The sequence below is a fragment of the Salmo salar genome, chromosome 26 (genome assembly GCF_965601325.2).
Source record: "Salmo salar chromosome 26, fSalSal1, whole genome shotgun sequence".
NCBI classification, from domain to species: Eukaryota; Metazoa; Chordata; class Actinopteri; order Salmoniformes; family Salmonidae; genus Salmo; species Salmo salar.
In genome coordinates, this window is record NC_138316.1 from 52,717,771 (window position 1) to 52,735,000 (window position 17,230).

General features: G+C 43.3%; 1 protein-coding gene across 4 annotated transcripts in view; it reads right to left on the reverse strand.

The window, feature by feature from the left end:
• plekhg4 (pleckstrin homology and RhoGEF domain containing G4) overlaps window positions 1-17,230 on the reverse strand; it is a 202,050-nt gene that overhangs the window by 130,717 nt on the left and 54,103 nt on the right. For 3 of the 4 annotated variants that reach the window (XM_082969855.1, XM_082969854.1, XM_082969851.1), the window contains exons 7-8: window positions 15,265-15,378; window positions 13,223-13,371 (exon numbers count right to left, since the gene is read on the reverse strand). In XM_082969855.1, the coding sequence (XP_082825981.1) occupies window positions 13,223-13,371; window positions 15,265-15,378 (263 nt within the window). The remainder of the gene's footprint in view (window positions 1-13,222; window positions 13,372-15,264; window positions 15,379-17,230) is intronic. The other variant, XM_082969853.1, reaches the window with a different exon arrangement.

The window sequence follows — 17,230 nt, forward strand, 5'->3', positions numbered from 1 at the left end:
AACACCTATAACTACAGTAGATATTATAACACCTATAACTACAGTAGATATTATAACACCTATAACTACAGTAGATATTATAACACCTATAACTACAGTAGATATTATAACACCTATAACTACAGTAGATATTATAACACCTATAACTACAGTAGATATTATAACACCTATAACTACAGTAGATATTATAACACCTATAACTACAGTAGATATTATAACACCTATAACTACAGTAGATATTATAACACCTATAACTACAGTAGATATTATAACACCTATAACTACAGTAGATATTATAACACCTATAACTACAGTAGATATTATAACACCTATAACTACAGTAGATATTATAACACCTATAACTACAGTAGATATTATAACACCTATAACTACAGTAGATATTATAACACCTATAACTACAGTAGATATTATAACACCTATAACTACAGTAGATATTATAACACCTATAACTACAGTAGATATTATAACACCTATAACTACAGTAGATATTATAACACCTATAACTACAGTAGATATTATAACACCTATAACTACAGTAGATATTATAACACCTATAACTACAGTAGATATTATAACACCTATAACTACAGTAGATATTATAACACCTATAACTACAGTAGATATTATAACACCTATAACTACAGTAGATATTATAACACCTATAACTACAGTAGATATTATAACACCTATAACTACAGTAGATATTATAACACCTATAACTACAGTAGATATTATAACACCTATAACTACAGTAGATATTATAACACCTATAACTACAGTAGATATTATAACACCTATAACTACAGTAGATATTATAACACCTATAACTACAGTAGATATTATAACACCTATAACTACAGTAGATATTATAACACCTATAACTACAGTAGATATTATAACACCTATAACTACAGTAGATATTATAACACCTATAACTACAGTAGATATTATAACACCTATAACTACAGTAGATATTATAACACCTATAACTACAGTAGATATTATAACACCTATAACTACAGTAGATATTATAACACCTATAACTACAGTAGATATTATAACACCTATAACTACAGTAGATATTATAACACCTATAACTACAGTAGATATTATAACACCTATAACTACAGTAGATATTATAACACCTATAACTACAGTAGATATTATAACACCTATAACTACAGTAGATATTATAACACCTATAACTACAGTAGATATTATAACACCTATAACTACAGTAGATATTATAACACCTATAACTACAGTAGATATTATAACACCTATAACTACAGTAGATATTATAACACCTATAACTACAGTAGATATTATAACACCTATAACTACAGTAGATATTATAACACCTATAACTACAGTAGATATTATAACACCTATAACTACAGTAGATATTATAACACCTATAACTACAGTAGATATTATAACACCTATAACTACAGTAGATATTATAACACCTATAACTACAGTAGATATTATAACACCTATAACTACAGTAGATATTATAACACCTATAACTACAGTAGATATTATAACACCTATAACTACAGTAGATATTATAACACCTATAACTACAGTAGATATTATAACACCTATAACTACAGTAGATATTATAACACCTATAACTACAGTAGATATTATAACACCTATAACTACAGTAGATATTATAACACCTATAACTACAGTAGATATTATAACACCTATAACTACAGTAGATATTATAACACCTATAACTACAGTAGATATTATAACACCTATAACTACAGTAGATATTATAACACCTATAACTACAGTAGATATTATAACACCTATAACTACAGTAGATATTATAACACCTATAACTACAGTAGATATTATAACACCTATAACTACAGTAGATATTATAACACCTATAACTACAGTAGATATTATAACACCTATAACTACAGTAGATATTATAACACCTATAACTACAGTAGATATTATAACACCTATAACTACAGTAGATATTATAACACCTATAACTACAGTAGATATTATAACACCTATAACTACAGTAGATATTATAACACCTATAACTACAGTAGATATTATAACACCTATAACTACAGTAGATATTATAACACCTATAACTACAGTAGATATTATAACACCTATAACTACAGTAGATATTATAACACCTATAACTACAGTAGATATTATAACACCTATAACTACAGTAGATATTATAACACCTATAACTACAGTAGATATTATAACACCTATAACTACAGTAGATATTATAACACAGGACTATAACTACAGTAGATATTATAACACCTATAACTACAGTAGATATTATAACACCTATAACTACAGTAGATATTATAACACCTATAACTACAGTAGATATTATAACACCTATAACTACAGTAGATATTATAACACCTATAACTACAGTAGATATTATAACACCTATAACTACAGTAGATATTATAACACCTATAACTACAGTAGATATTATAACACCTATAACTACAGTAGATATTATAACACCTATAACTACAGTAGATATTATAACACCTATAACTACAGTAGATATTATAACACCTATAACTACAGTAGATATTATAACACCTATAACTACAGTAGATATTATAACACCTATAACTACAGTAGATATTATAACACCTATAACTACAGTAGATATTATAACACCTATAACTACAGTAGATATTATAACACCTATAACTACAGTAGATATTATAACACCTATAACTACAGTAGATATTATAACACCTATAACTACAGTAGATATTATAACACCTATAACTACAGTAGATATTATAACACCTATAACTACAGTAGATATTATAACACCTATAACTACAGTAGATATTATAACACCTATAACTACAGTAGATATTATAACACCTATAACTACAGTAGATATTATAACACCTATAACTACAGTAGATATTATAACACCTATAACTACAGTAGATATTATAACACCTATAACTACAGTAGATATTATAACACCTATAACTACAGTAGATATTATAACACCTATAACTACAGTAGATATTATAACACCTATAACTACAGTAGATATTATAACACCTATAACTACAGTAGATATTATAACACCTATAACTACAGTAGATATTATAACACCTATAACTACAGTAGATATTATAACACCTATAACTACAGTAGATATTATAACACCTATAACTACAGTAGATATTATAACACCTATAACTACAGTAGATATTATAACACCTATAACTACAGTAGATATTATAACACCTATAACTACAGTAGATATTATAACACCTATAACTACAGTAGATAATATAACACCTATAACTACAGTAGATATTATAACACCTATAACTACAGTAGATATTATAACACCTATAACTACAGTAGATATTATAACACCTATAACTACAGTAGATATTATAACACCTATAACTACAGTAGATATTATAACACCTATAACTACAGTAGATATTATAACACCTATAACTACAGTAGATATTATAACACCTATAACTACAGTAGATATTATAACACCTATAACTACAGTAGATATTATAACACCTATAACTACAGTAGATATTATAACACCTATAACTACAGTAGATATTATAACACCTATAACTACAGTAGATATTATAACACCTATAACTACAGTAGATATTATAACACCTATAACTACAGTAGATATTATAACACCTATAACTACAGTAGATATTATAACACCTATAACTACAGTAGATATTATAACACCTATAACTACAGTAGATATTATAACACCTATAACTACAGTAGATATTATAACACCTATAACTACAGTAGATATTATAACACCTATAACTACAGTAGATATTATAACACCTATAACTACAGTAGATATTATAACACCTATAACTACAGTAGATATTATAACACCTATAACTACAGTAGATATTATAACACCTATAACTACAGTAGATATTATAACACCTATAACTACAGTAGATATTATAACACCTATAACTACAGTAGATATTATAACACCTATAACTACAGTAGATATTATAACACCTATAACTACAGTAGATATTATAACACCTATAACTACAGTAGATATTATAACACCTATAACTACAGTAGATATTATAACACCTATAACTACAGTAGATATTATAACACCTATAACTACAGTAGATATTATAACACCTATAACTACAGTAGATATTATAACACCTATAACTACAGTAGATATTATAACACCTATAACTACAGTAGATATTATAACACCTATAACTACAGTAGATATTATAACACCTATAACTACAGTAGATATTATAACACCTATAACTACAGTAGATATTATAACACCTATAACTACAGTAGATATTATAACACCTATAACTACAGTAGATATTATAACACCTATAACTACAGTAGATATTATAACACCTATAACTACAGTAGATATTATAACACCTATAACTACAGTAGATATTATAACACCTATAACTACAGTAGATATTATAACACCTATAACTACAGTAGATATTATAACACCTATAACTACAGTAGATACTATAACACCTATAACTACAGTAGATATTATAACACAGGCCTATAACTACAGTAGATATTATAACACCTATAACTACAGTAGATAATATAACACCTATAACTACAGTAGATATTATAACACCTATAACTACAGTAGATATTATAACACCTATAACTACAGTAGATATTATAACACCTATAACTACAGTAGATATTATAACACCTATAACTACAGTAGATAATATAACACCTATAACTACAGTAGATATTATAACACCTATAACTACAGTAGATATTATAACACCTATAACTACAGTAGATATTATAACACCTATAACTACAGTAGATATTATAACACCTATAACTACAGTAGATATTATAACACCTATAACTACAGTAGATATTATAACACCTATAACTACAGTAGATATTATAACACCTATAACTACAGTAGATATTATAACACCTATAACTACAGTAGATATTATAACACCTATAACTACAGTAGATATTATAACACCTATAACTACAGTAGATATTATAACACCTATAACTACAGTAGATATTATAACACCTATAACTACAGTAGATATTATAACACCTATAACTACAGTAGATATTATAACACCTATAACTACAGTAGATATTATAACACCTATAACTACAGTAGATATTATAACACCTATAACTACAGTAGATATTATAACACCTATAACTACAGTAGATATTATAACACAGGACTATAACTACAGTAGATATTATAACACCTATAACTACGCAACAGTTTGTTTCTTTGGGTGTGTGTGTGTGTGTGTGTGTGTGTGTGTGTGTGTGTGTGTGTGTGTGTGTGTGTGTGTGTGTGTGTGTGTGTGTGTTACTAGCATTGAGGCTGTGTCACCCTGCCAGCACCTCTCTCATAATTGACCAAAATCTTCCAATTGTATTTATTGGTAAACAACAGACTAACGGTGAAATGAAGATTGACGGCCCTTCCCAACAACGCAGAGAGAACGACGAGATAAACAAATTATAATACAAGGAATAAATACACAATGATAATTTGACAAAATACACAGGAAGTACCAGGTAATAACATGGCTATATACAGGAAGTACCAGGTAATAACATGGCTATATACAGGAAGTACCAGGTAATAACATGGCTATATACAGGAAGTACCAGGTAATAACATGGCTATATACAGGAAGTACCAGGTAATAACATGGCTATATACAGGAAGTACCAGGTAATAACATGGCTATATACAGGAAGTACCAGATAATAACATGGCTATATACAGGAAGTACCAGGTAATAACATGGCTATATACAGGAAGTACCAGGTAATAACATGGCTATATACAGGAAGTACCAGGTAATAACATGGCTATATACAGGAAGTACCAGGTAATAACATGGCTATATACAGGAAGTACCAGGTAATAACATGGCTATATACAGGACGTACCAGGTAATAACATGGCTATATACAGGAAGTACCAGGTAATAACATGGCTGTATACAGGAAGTACTATGTAATAACATGGCTATATACAGGAAGTACCAGTACTGAGTTGATATGCAGGGGGACGAGGTAATTGAGGTAGTTACACTATATATACAAAATATAAAAAAGTATGTGGACACCCCTTGATATTAGTAGATTTGGCTATTTCAGCCACACCCGTTGCTGACAGGTGTATAAAATCGAGCACACAGCCCATGCAATCTCCACAGACAAACATTGGCAGTAGAATGGCCTTACTGAAGAGCTCAGTAATGTTCTTTTTTCATTTTTACCCCTTTTTAGTGATATCCAATTGGTAGTTACAGTCTTGTCCCATCGCTTCTACTCCCCAACAGACTCGGGAGAGGCGAAGGTCAAGAGCCGTGCGTCCCCCTGAAACACGACCCCGCCAAGCCCTACTGCTTCTTCACACATCTCGCTTAACCCGGAAGCCAGCCGCACCAATGTGTCGGAGGAAACACCGTCCAGCTGGCGACTGCTTGCAGGCACCTGGCCCGCCACAAGGAGTCGCTAGAGCGCGACGGGACAAGGAAATCCCGGCCGGCCCAACCCTCCCCTAACACCGGACGACGCTGGGCCAATGGAGCGCCGCCTCATGGGTCTCCCGGCTGTTTTTCATGGTTCGGTCCCCTTCGTTCCAGTGAAGGGAAATCTTAACGCTACAGCATACAAAGACATTATAGACGATTCTGTGCTTCCAACTTTGTGGCAACAGTTTGGGGAAGGACCTTTCCTGTTTCAGCATGACAATGCCCCCGTGCACAAAGCGAGGTCCATACAGAAGTGGTTTGTCGAGATCGGTGTGGAAGAACTTGACTGGCCTGCATAGAGCCCTGACCTCAACCCCATCGAACACCTTTGGGATGAATTGGAACGCCGACTGCGAGCCAGGACTAATCGCCCAACATCAGTGCTCAACCTCACTAATGCTCTTGTGGCTGAACGGAAGCAAGTCCCCTCAGCAATGTTCCAACATCTAGAGGAAATTGTTCCCAGAAGAGTGGAGGACTGTTCTAGCAGCAAAGGGGGGACCAACTCCATATTAATGGCCAGGATTTTGGAATGAGGTGATTGACGAGCAGGTGTGTACACATACTTTTGGTCATGTAATATATGTGCATATAGGTAGTGCAGAGGTCAGGGTAAAGTGACTGAAGGGACCCATTAGTCATACAACAATAAACAGACAGACAGACAGACAGACAGACAGACAGACAGACAGACAGACAGACAGACAGACAGACAGACAGACAGACAGACAGACAGACAGACAGACAGACAGACAGACCCATAGTGTGTAATGTTTAATGTTCATTTTTATTGTTTATTTCACTTTTTTATATTATCTACTTCACTTGCCTTGGCAATGTTAACATATGTTTCCCATGCCAATAAAGCCCCTTGAATTGAATTGAATTGAGAAAGAAAGAGAGAGAGAGAGAGAGAGGTAGAGAGGGTTCAAAGACATTCCTGCGGCAGGAAGAGAGGAAAGAGAGAGAGAGAGAGAGAGAGAGCGAGAGGAGAGGAGAGAGGCGGATAGATAAGAGTTGAAATGGTCAGCCATGATGAAAGCCTTTAGTCACCAGCCATACTATTATTATACACAGGACAGGGCTGGGTCCCTACCACTGTTAGGATGGAAGGAAGCACAGTGTGGAGAAAGAGTGGGTTAGGAAGGGGAGGAGAGAGAGGGAAACAGTGGGTTAGGAAGGGGAGGAGAGAGAGGGAAACAGTGGGTTAGGAAGGGGAGGAGAGAGAGAGGGAAACAGTGGGTTAGGAAGGGGAGGAGAGAGAGAGGGAAACAGTGGGTTAGGAAGGGGAGGAGAGAGAGAGGGAAACAGTGGGTTAGGAAGGGGAGGAGAGAGAGAGGGAAACAGTGGGTTAGGAAGGGGAGGAGAGAGAGAGGGAAACAGTGGGTTAGGAAGGGGAGGAGAGAGAGGGAAACAGTGGGTTAGGAAGGGGAGGAGAGAGAGAGGGAAACAGTGGGTTAGGAAGGGGAGGAGAGAGAGAGGGAAACAGTGGGTTAGGAAGGGGAGGAGAGAGAGAGGGAAACAGTAGGTTAGGAAGGGGAGGAGAGAGAGGGAAACAGTGGGTTAGGAAGGGGAGGAGAGAGAGAGGGAAACAGTGGGTTAGGAAGGGGAGGAGAGAGAGGGAAACAGTGGGTTAGGAAGGGGAGGAGAGAGAGGGAAACAGTGGGTTAGGAAGGGGAGGAGAGAGAGAGGGAAACAGTGGGTTAGGAAGGGGAGGAGAGAGAGAGGGAAACAGTGGGTTAGGAAGGGGAGGAGAGAGAGGGAAACAGTGGGTTAGGAAGGGGAGGAGAGAGAGGGAAACAGTGGGTTAGGAAGGGGGAGGAGAGAGAGGGAAACAGTGGGTTAGGAAGGGGAGGAGAGAGAGGGAAACAGTGGGTTAGGAAGGGGAGGAGAGAGAGGGAAACAGTGGGTTAGGAAGGGGAGGAGAGAGAGGGAAACAGTGGGTTAGGAAGGGGAGGAGAGAGAGGGAAACAGTGGGTTAGGAAGGGGAGGAGAGAGAGGGAAACAGTGGGTTAGGAAGGGGAGGAGAGAGAGAGGGAAACAGTGGGTTAGGAAGGGGAGGAGAGAGAGAGGGAAACAGTGGGTTAGGAAGGAGAGGAGAGAGAGAGGGAAACAGTGGGTTAGGAAGGGGAGGAGAGGAGAGAGAGGGAAACAGTAGGTTAGGAAGGGGAGGAGAGAGAGGGAAACAGTGGTTAGGAAGGGGAGGAGAGAGAGGGAAACAGTGAGTTAGGAAGAGAGGAGAGAGAGGGAAACAGTGGGTTAGGAAGGGGAGGAGAGAGAGGGAAACAGTGGGTTAGGAAGGGGAGGAGAGAGAGAGGGAAACAGTGGGTTAGGAAGGAGAGGAGAGAGGGAAACAGTGGGTTAGGAAGGGGAGGAGAGAGAGAGGGAAACAGTGGGTTAGGAAGGGGAGGAGAGAGAGGGAAACAGTGGGTTAGGAAGGGGAGGAGAGAGAGAGGGAAACAGTGGGTTAGGAAGGGGAGGAGAGAGAGGGAAACAGTGGGTTAGGAAGGGGAGGAGAGAGAGGGAAACAGTGGTTTAGGAAGGGGAGGAGAGAGATGGAAACAGTGGGTTAGGAAGGGGAGGAGAGAGAGGGAAACAGTGAGTTACGAAGGGGAGGAGAGAGATGGAAACAGTGGGTTAGGAAGGGGAGGAGAGAGAGAGGGAAACAGTGGGTTAGGAAGGGGAGGAGAGAGAGGGAAACAGTGGATTAGGAAGGGGAGGAGAGAGAGAGGGAAACAGTGGGTTAGGAAGGGGAGGAGAGAGAGAGGGAAACAGTGGGTTAGGAAGGAGAGGAGAGAGAGAGGGAAACAGTAGGTTAGGAAGGGGAGGAGAGAGAGAGGGAAACAGTGGGTTAGGAAGGGGAGGAGAGAGAGGGAAACAGTGGGTTAGGAAGGGGAGGAGAGAGAGGGAAACAGTGGGTTAGGAAGGGGAGGAGAGAGAGGGAAACAGTGGGTTAGGAAGGGGAGGAGAGAGAGGGAAACAGTGGGTTAGGAAGGGGAGGAGAGAGAGGGAAACAGTAGGTTAGGAAGGGGAGGAGAGAGAGAGGGAAACAGTGGGTTAGGAAGGAGAGGAGAGAGAGAGGGAAACAGTAGGTTAGGAAGGGGAGGAGAGGAGAGAGAGGGAAACAGTAGGTTAGGAAGGGGAGGAGAGAGAGGGAAACAGTAGGTTAGGAAGGGGAGGAGAGAGAGGGAAACAGTGGTTAGGAAGGGGAGGAGAGAGAGGGAAACAGTGAGTTAGGAAGAGAGGAGAGAGAGGGAAACAGTGAGTTAGGAAGGGGAGGAGAGAGAGGGAAACAGTGGGTTAGGAAGGGGAGGAGAGAGAGGGAAACAGTGGGTTAGGAAGGGGAGGAGAGAGAGGGAAACAGTGGGTTAGGAAGGGGAGGAGAGAGAGGGAAACAGTGGGTTAGGAAGGGGAGGAGAGAGAGAGGGAAACAGTGGGTTAGGAAGGGGAGGAGAGAGAGAGGGAAACAGTGGGTTAGGAAGGGGAGGAGAGAGAGAGGGAAACAGTGGGTTAGGAAGGGGAGGAGAGAGAGGGAAACAGTGGGTTAGGAAGGGGAGGAGAGAGAGGGAAACAGTGGGTTAGGAAGGGGAGGAGAGAGAGGGAAACAGTGGGTTAGGAAGGGGAGGAGAGAGAGAGGGAAACAGTGGGTTAGGGAAGGGGAGGAGAGAGAGAGGGAAACAGTGGGTTAGGAAGGGGAGGAGAGAGGGAAACAGTGGGTTAGGAAGGGGAGGAGAGAGAGAGGGAAACAGTGGGTTAGGAAGGGGAGGAGAGAGAGAGGGAAACAGTGGGTTAGGAAGGGGAGGAGAGAGAGGGAAACAGTGGGTTAGGAAGGGGAGGAGAGAGAGAGGGAAACAGTGGGTTAGGAAGGGGAGGAGAGAGATGGAAACAGTGGGTTAGGAAGGGGAGGAGAGGAGAGAGGGGGAAACAGTGGGTTAGGAAGGGGAGGAGAGAGAGGGAAACAGTGGGTTAGGAAGGGGAGGAGAGAGGGAAACAGTGGGTTAGGAAGGGGAGGAGAGAGAGGGAAACAGTGGGTTAGGAAGGGGAGGAGAGAGAGGGAAACAGTGGGTTAGGAAGGGGAGGAGAGAGAGAAACAGTGGGTTAGGAAGGGGAGGAGAGAGAGGGAAACAGTGGGTTAGGAAGGGGAGGAGAGAGAGGGAAACAGTGAGTTAGGAAGGGGAGGAGAGAGAGAGGGAAACAGTGGGTTAGGAAGGGGAGGAGAGAGAGGGAAACAGTAGGTTAGGAAGGGGAGGAGAGAGATGGAGACAGTCGGTTAGGAAGGGGAGGAGAGAGGGAAACAGTGAGTTAGGAAGGGGAGGAGAGAGAGGGAAACAGTGGGTTAGGAAGGGGAGGAGAGAGGGAAACAGTGGGTTAGGAAGGGGAGGAGAGAGAGGGGGAAACAGTAGGTTAGGAAGGTGAGAAGAGAGGGAAACAGTGGGTTAGGAAGGGGAGGAGAGAGAGGGAAACAGTGGGTTAGGAAGGGGAGGAGAGAGAGGGAAACAGTGGGTTAGGAAGGGGAGGAGAGAGAGGGAAACAGTGGGTTAGGAAGGGGAGGAGAGAGAGGGAAACAGTCAGGTTAGGAAGGAGAGGAGAGAGGGAAACAGTGAGTTAGGAAGGGGAGGAGAGAGAGGGAAACAGTGGGTTAGGAAGGGGAGGAGAGAGAGAGGGAAACATTGGATTAGGAAGGGGAGGAGAGAGGGGGAAACAGTAGGTTAGGAAGGGAGGAGAGAGATAACCACCCCATACCTCCTCCTCCTCCCCCCTCCCCTCCTCGTCCTCCTCCCCCTCCTCCTCTACCCCCTACCTCCTCCCCCTCCTCCTCCCCTCTCCTCCTCTTCCTCCTCCCCCCTCCTCGTCCTCCTCCTCCTCCCCTCCCCCTCCTCCCCCCCTCCTCAACAGCAACCTTGGGGAAATCCTCTGCATTATCATTAACAGCAGACTCGTACATTTCCTCAGTGAAAACAATGTACTGAGCACATGTCAAATTGGCTTTTTACCAAATTACCGTACGACAGACCACGTATTCACCCTGCGCAGCCTAACTGACAAACAAACAAACCAAAACAAACGCAAAGTCTTCTCATGATTTGTTGATTTCAAAAAAGCCTTAGACTCAATTTGGTCTGAGGGTCTGAGGGTCTGCTATACAAATGGATGTAAAGTGGTGTTGGGGGGGGGGGGAAACATTCAACATTATAAAATGAATGTACACAAACAACACGTGTGCGGTTAAAATTGTCAGAAAACAAACACATTTCTTTCCACAGGGCCGTGGGGTGAGCCCCACCCTCTTCAACATGTGTATATATATATATATATAACAATGAATTGGCGAGGGCACTAGAACATTCCTCAGCAGTTCTCTGGCCCAGTGAACAATCCGTGGAGCCAGGTGGAGATGTAGGTTGGACCCCTTATACTGACAAACAAAACGAGAAGAGAGGGAGGTTGGACTAAGGGGATGAGGGAGAATATAGAGGAGAGGGAGGTTGGACTAAGGGGATGAGGGAGAATATAGAGGAGAGGGAGGTTGGACTAAGGGGATGAGGGAGAATATAGAGGAGAGGGAGGATGGACTAAGGGGATGAGGGAGAATATAGAGGAGAGGGAGGTTGGACTAAGGGGATGAGGGAGAATATAGAGGAGAGGGAGGTTGGACTAAGGGGATGAGGGAGAATATAGAGGAGAGGGAGGTTGGACTAAGGGGGATGAGGGAGAATATAGAGAGGGAGGTTGGACTAAGGGGGATGGGGGAGAATATAGAGAGGGAGGTTGGACTAAGGGGATGAGGGAGAATATAGAGGAGAGGGAGGTTGGACTAAGGGGATGAGGGAGAATATAGAGGAGAGGGAGGTTGGACTAAGGGGGATGGGGGAGAATATAGAGGAGAGGGAGGTTGGACGAAGGGGGATGAGGGAGAATATAGAGAGGGAGGAGAGAGGGAGGTTGGACTAAGGGGATGAGGGAGAATATAGAGGAGAGGGAGGTTGGACTAAGGGGATGAGGGAGAATATAGAGGAGAGGGAGGTTGGACTAAGGGGGATGGGGGAGAATATAGAGGAGAGGGAGGTTGGACGAAGGGGGATGAGGGAGAATATAGAGAGGGAGGAGAGAGGGAGGTTGGACTAAGGGGATGAGGGAGAATATAGAGGAGAGAGCGTAGGTTGGAGAATGGTGCTGGGCTGTATACATGTGACAAGTTGCTGTGGATACAAGTGTATCTTTAAAGGTGCAATGTGCAGAAATCGCTCCGCCATTTCCTGGTTGATAAAATTCTAATAGTTCCCCTAATTTCAGTGACAAAACAAGCAAGTCTAGTGTAGAGAATCACTGTACCATCTAAACCGCAGTGGAATATATTTTCCAGAACCAAAAATATTGTATTTTCGGCTGTTTAAAGCTGGTGAACAAAACCGAAAGTAAAAGACGCAAAAAACAAAACTTAAGAACGGGAAGAATAGAAATAGCGCACATAGAACAGATATACCGCTTCTTAGACTTTCAATGAGAATGACAGATCTATAACTCACATTGCTATGTGAATCTGTTGGGGTCGCCCAGAAAGGTCCATATCCCAGCGTTAACGACCCAATCATTACCTGTAGTCGTCGCTGAGGCTGACACTGGTTTCCTCTTTACGGAGGCGGGACAGGTTGGCTCCTCCCTCCAGCTGGAATCTAGCCAATCGGCTGTCCTCCAGGACGCTACACATCACACCCCTGTACCTGGCAAGTAACACCTGGGCCTCCTGGGGTGGACGGAGGGGTGGGGGGGGGAGGGGAGGGGGGGGGAGGGGTGGGGGGGGGGAGGGGGGAGGGGGGGTGGAGGGAGGGGTGGGGGGGAGGGGGGGTGGAGGGGAGGGGTGGGGGGGGAGGGAGGGGTGGGGGGGGTGGGGGGGAGGGGTGGGGGAGGGGGGAGGGGGGGTGGGGGGGGGTGGGGGGAGGGGAGAGGGGAGGGGGGAGTTAGTGTTTTATACACGTGTTGCACCACAAGTTAATTAATTTGTTTTCTAAACTCTTCCACATCCACCAAACACCCTTCCTAAACATCTCCTGTCCTGTAATTCAACTCTACCAGACCACTCCATTTCCTGTCCTGTAATTCAACTCTACCAGACCACTCCCATTTCCTGTCCTGTAATTCATCTCTCCCAGAGCTGGCTGGACAGTAGACTACAGACTATATTAACACGGTAGTTACCTCAGCGGTAGTTACCTCAGCGGTAGCTGGCAGGACAGTAGACTACAGACTATATTAACACGGTAGTTACCTCAGCGGTAGTTACCTCAGCGGTAGCTGGCAGGACAGTAGACTACAGACTATATTAACACGGTAGTTACCTCAGCGGTAGTTACCTCAGCAGTAGCTGGCTGGACAGTAGACTACAGACTATATTAACACGGTAGTTACCTCAGCGGTAGTTACCTCAGCGGTAGCTGGCTGGACAGTAGACTACAGACTATATTAACACGGTAGTTACCTCAGCGGTAGTTACCTCAGCGGTAGCTGGCAGGACAGTAGACTACAGACTATATTAACACGGTAGTTACCTCAGCGGTAGTTACCTCAGCGGTAGCTGGCAGGACAGTAGACTACAGACTATATTAACACGGTAGTTACCTCAGCGGTAGTCGGCAGGACAACAGACTACAGACTATATTAACACGGTAGTTACCTCAGCGGTAGTCGGCAGGACAGTAGACTACAGACTATATTAACACGGTAGTTACCTCAGCGGTAGTTACCTCAGCGGTAGTCGGCAGGACAGTAGACTACAGACTATATTAACACGGTAGTTACCTCAGCGGTAGTCGGCAGGACAGTAGACTACAGACTATATTAACACGGTAGTTACCTCAGCGGTAGTCGGCAGGACAGCAGACTACAGACTATATTAACACGGTAGTTACCTCGGCGGTAGTTACCTCAGCAAGTTGTTACCTCAGCGGTAGTTACCTCAGCGGTAGTTACCTCAGCGGAAGCTGGCAGGACAGCAGACTACAGACTATATTAACACGGTAGTTACCTCAGCGGTAGTTACCTCAGCGGTAGCTGGCTGGACAGTAGACTACAGACTATATTAACACGGTAGTTACCTCAGCGGTAGTCGGCAGGACAGCAGACTACAGACTATATTAACACGGTAGTTACCTCAGCGGTAGTTACCTCAGCAGTAGCTGGCAGGACAGCAGACTACAGACTATATTAACACGGTAGTTACCTCAGCGGTAGCTGGCAGGACAGTAGACTACAGACTATATTAACACGGTAGTTACCTCAGCGGTAGTTACCTCAGCGGTAGCCGGCAGGACAGTAGACTACAGACTATATTAACACGGTAGTTACCTCAGCGGTAGTTACCTCAGCGGTAGCTGGCAGGACAGTAGACTACAGACTGTATTAACACGGTAGTTACCTCAGCGGTAGTTACCTCAGTGGTAGTCGGCAGGACAGCAGACTACAGACTATATTAACACGGTAGTTACCTCAGCGGTAGTTACCTCAGCGGTAGTTACCTCAGCGGTAGTCGGCAGGACAGTAGACTACAGACTATATTAACACGGTAGTTACCTCAGCGGTAGCTGGCAGGACAGTAGACTACAGACTGTATTAACACGGTAGTTACCTCAGCGGTAGTTACCTCAGCGGTAGTTACCTCAGCGGTATTCGGCAGGACAGCAGACTCCAGATCAGCGATGGTACTCTGTAGAAGGTTGACAGCGTCCTCACAGTGACTGGTTAGCTGTTCCACTCTCTGAAACATCACGGTCAGAACAGACACACTGTTAAACCAAACGAAAGACAACTATACAAATACGAAGAGACAGACAGACAGACAGACAGACAGATAACGAAGCATAGACAACAACTTCAGTCTTCTCCGGTAAGACGCTCACAGCAGCACGTGGTTGCCATGGCGCCGTAAAGCAGCCTAAACAGAGAGTTTTTTTGATTAAGTCATTGATTTGATTGGATATATCTGTTTGTTTTTACAGGAGTTGCAGGACTGATGGCATGTTGACTTGTCGGGTTTGGCTAGCTAGCTACCTGGCTAATGTTTCTCAACGCCGGCTCCTTCTTGATCAATGAGACCTGACTGCATTGTGGAAATGTCCGAGAGCTCGTAGTGAGGATGACTACTGATCTGGACTGATGGGTGGTGGGCTGTTAGTGCTGGAGCACAGGGAGCACCCACGTGGGTGGTGGGCTGTTAGAGCAGCAGCACAGGGAGCACCCACGTGGGTGGTGGGCTGTTAGAGCAGCAGCACAGGGAGAACCCACGTGGGTGATACACGTTAGATGTGGAGGTATGAAGTCCAGGCTACAGAGAGGATGAGCTGAGGGAGATATCAGGGTCAGCAAGACAACTCCTTCACCATCACCTGGCGTCACCATCACCTGGCTTCACCATCACCATCGGCACCATCTTCACCATCACCTGGCGTCACCATCACCTGGCTTCACCATCACCTGGCTTCACCATCACCTGGCTTCACCATCACCATCGGCACCAGCTTCACCATCACCTGGCTTCACCATCACCTGGCGTCACCATCACCTGGCTCCACCATCACCTGGCGTCACCATCACCTGGCTGTCACCATCACCTGGCTTCACCATCACCTGGCGTCACCATCACCTGGCTTCACCATCACCTGGCTTCACCATCACCTGGCGTCACCATCACCTGGCTTCACCATCACCTGGCTTCACCATCACCTGGATTCACCATCACCTGGCTTCACCATCACCTGGATTCACCTTCACCTGGCTTCACTATCACCTGGATTCACCTTCACCTGGCTTCACTATCACCTGACGTCACCATCACCTGACGTCACCATCACCTGGCTCCACCATCACCTGGCTTCACCATCACCTGGTGTCACCATCACCTGGCGTCACCATCACCTGGCTCCACCATCACCTGGCTCCACCATCACCTGGCTTCACCATCACCTGGCTTCACCATCACCATCTTCACCATCACCTGGCTTCACCATCACCTGGCATCACCATCACCTGGCGTCACCATCACCTGGCTTCACCATCACCTGGCTTCACCATCACCTGGCTTCACCATCTTCACCATCACGGCTTCACCATCACCTGGCTTCACCATCACCTGGCTTCACCATCACCTGGCGTCACCATCACCTGACGTCACCATCACCTGGATTCACCATCTTCACCATCACCTGGCGTCACCATCACCTGGCTTCACCATCACCTGGCGTCACCATCACCTGGCTTCACCATCACCTGGATTCACCATCTTCACCATAACCTGGCTTCACCATCACCTGGCTTCACCATCACCAAACCATCATGTACCAGGGTGTAGGATCCTGAGGGCTGCTCCAGACTGTTTCATTATGTGTTGTCTGAGTCGCCACTATGACCAGTAGGTCTCCGGTCCATCCTAGGACTACCATGTTGATGTTAGTTCATGTTCTGACCATTTATTTAACAGGACCACAATGTAAATAAATCATCCTTGATGATTTAAAATCATTATCCACATGAGGGGTTGTATTGTGTGTCATGACGTTGGCCTCTTTGAGTACAGGGAGGACAGTTGACCCCCTCCCCCCTTGCACCATCCC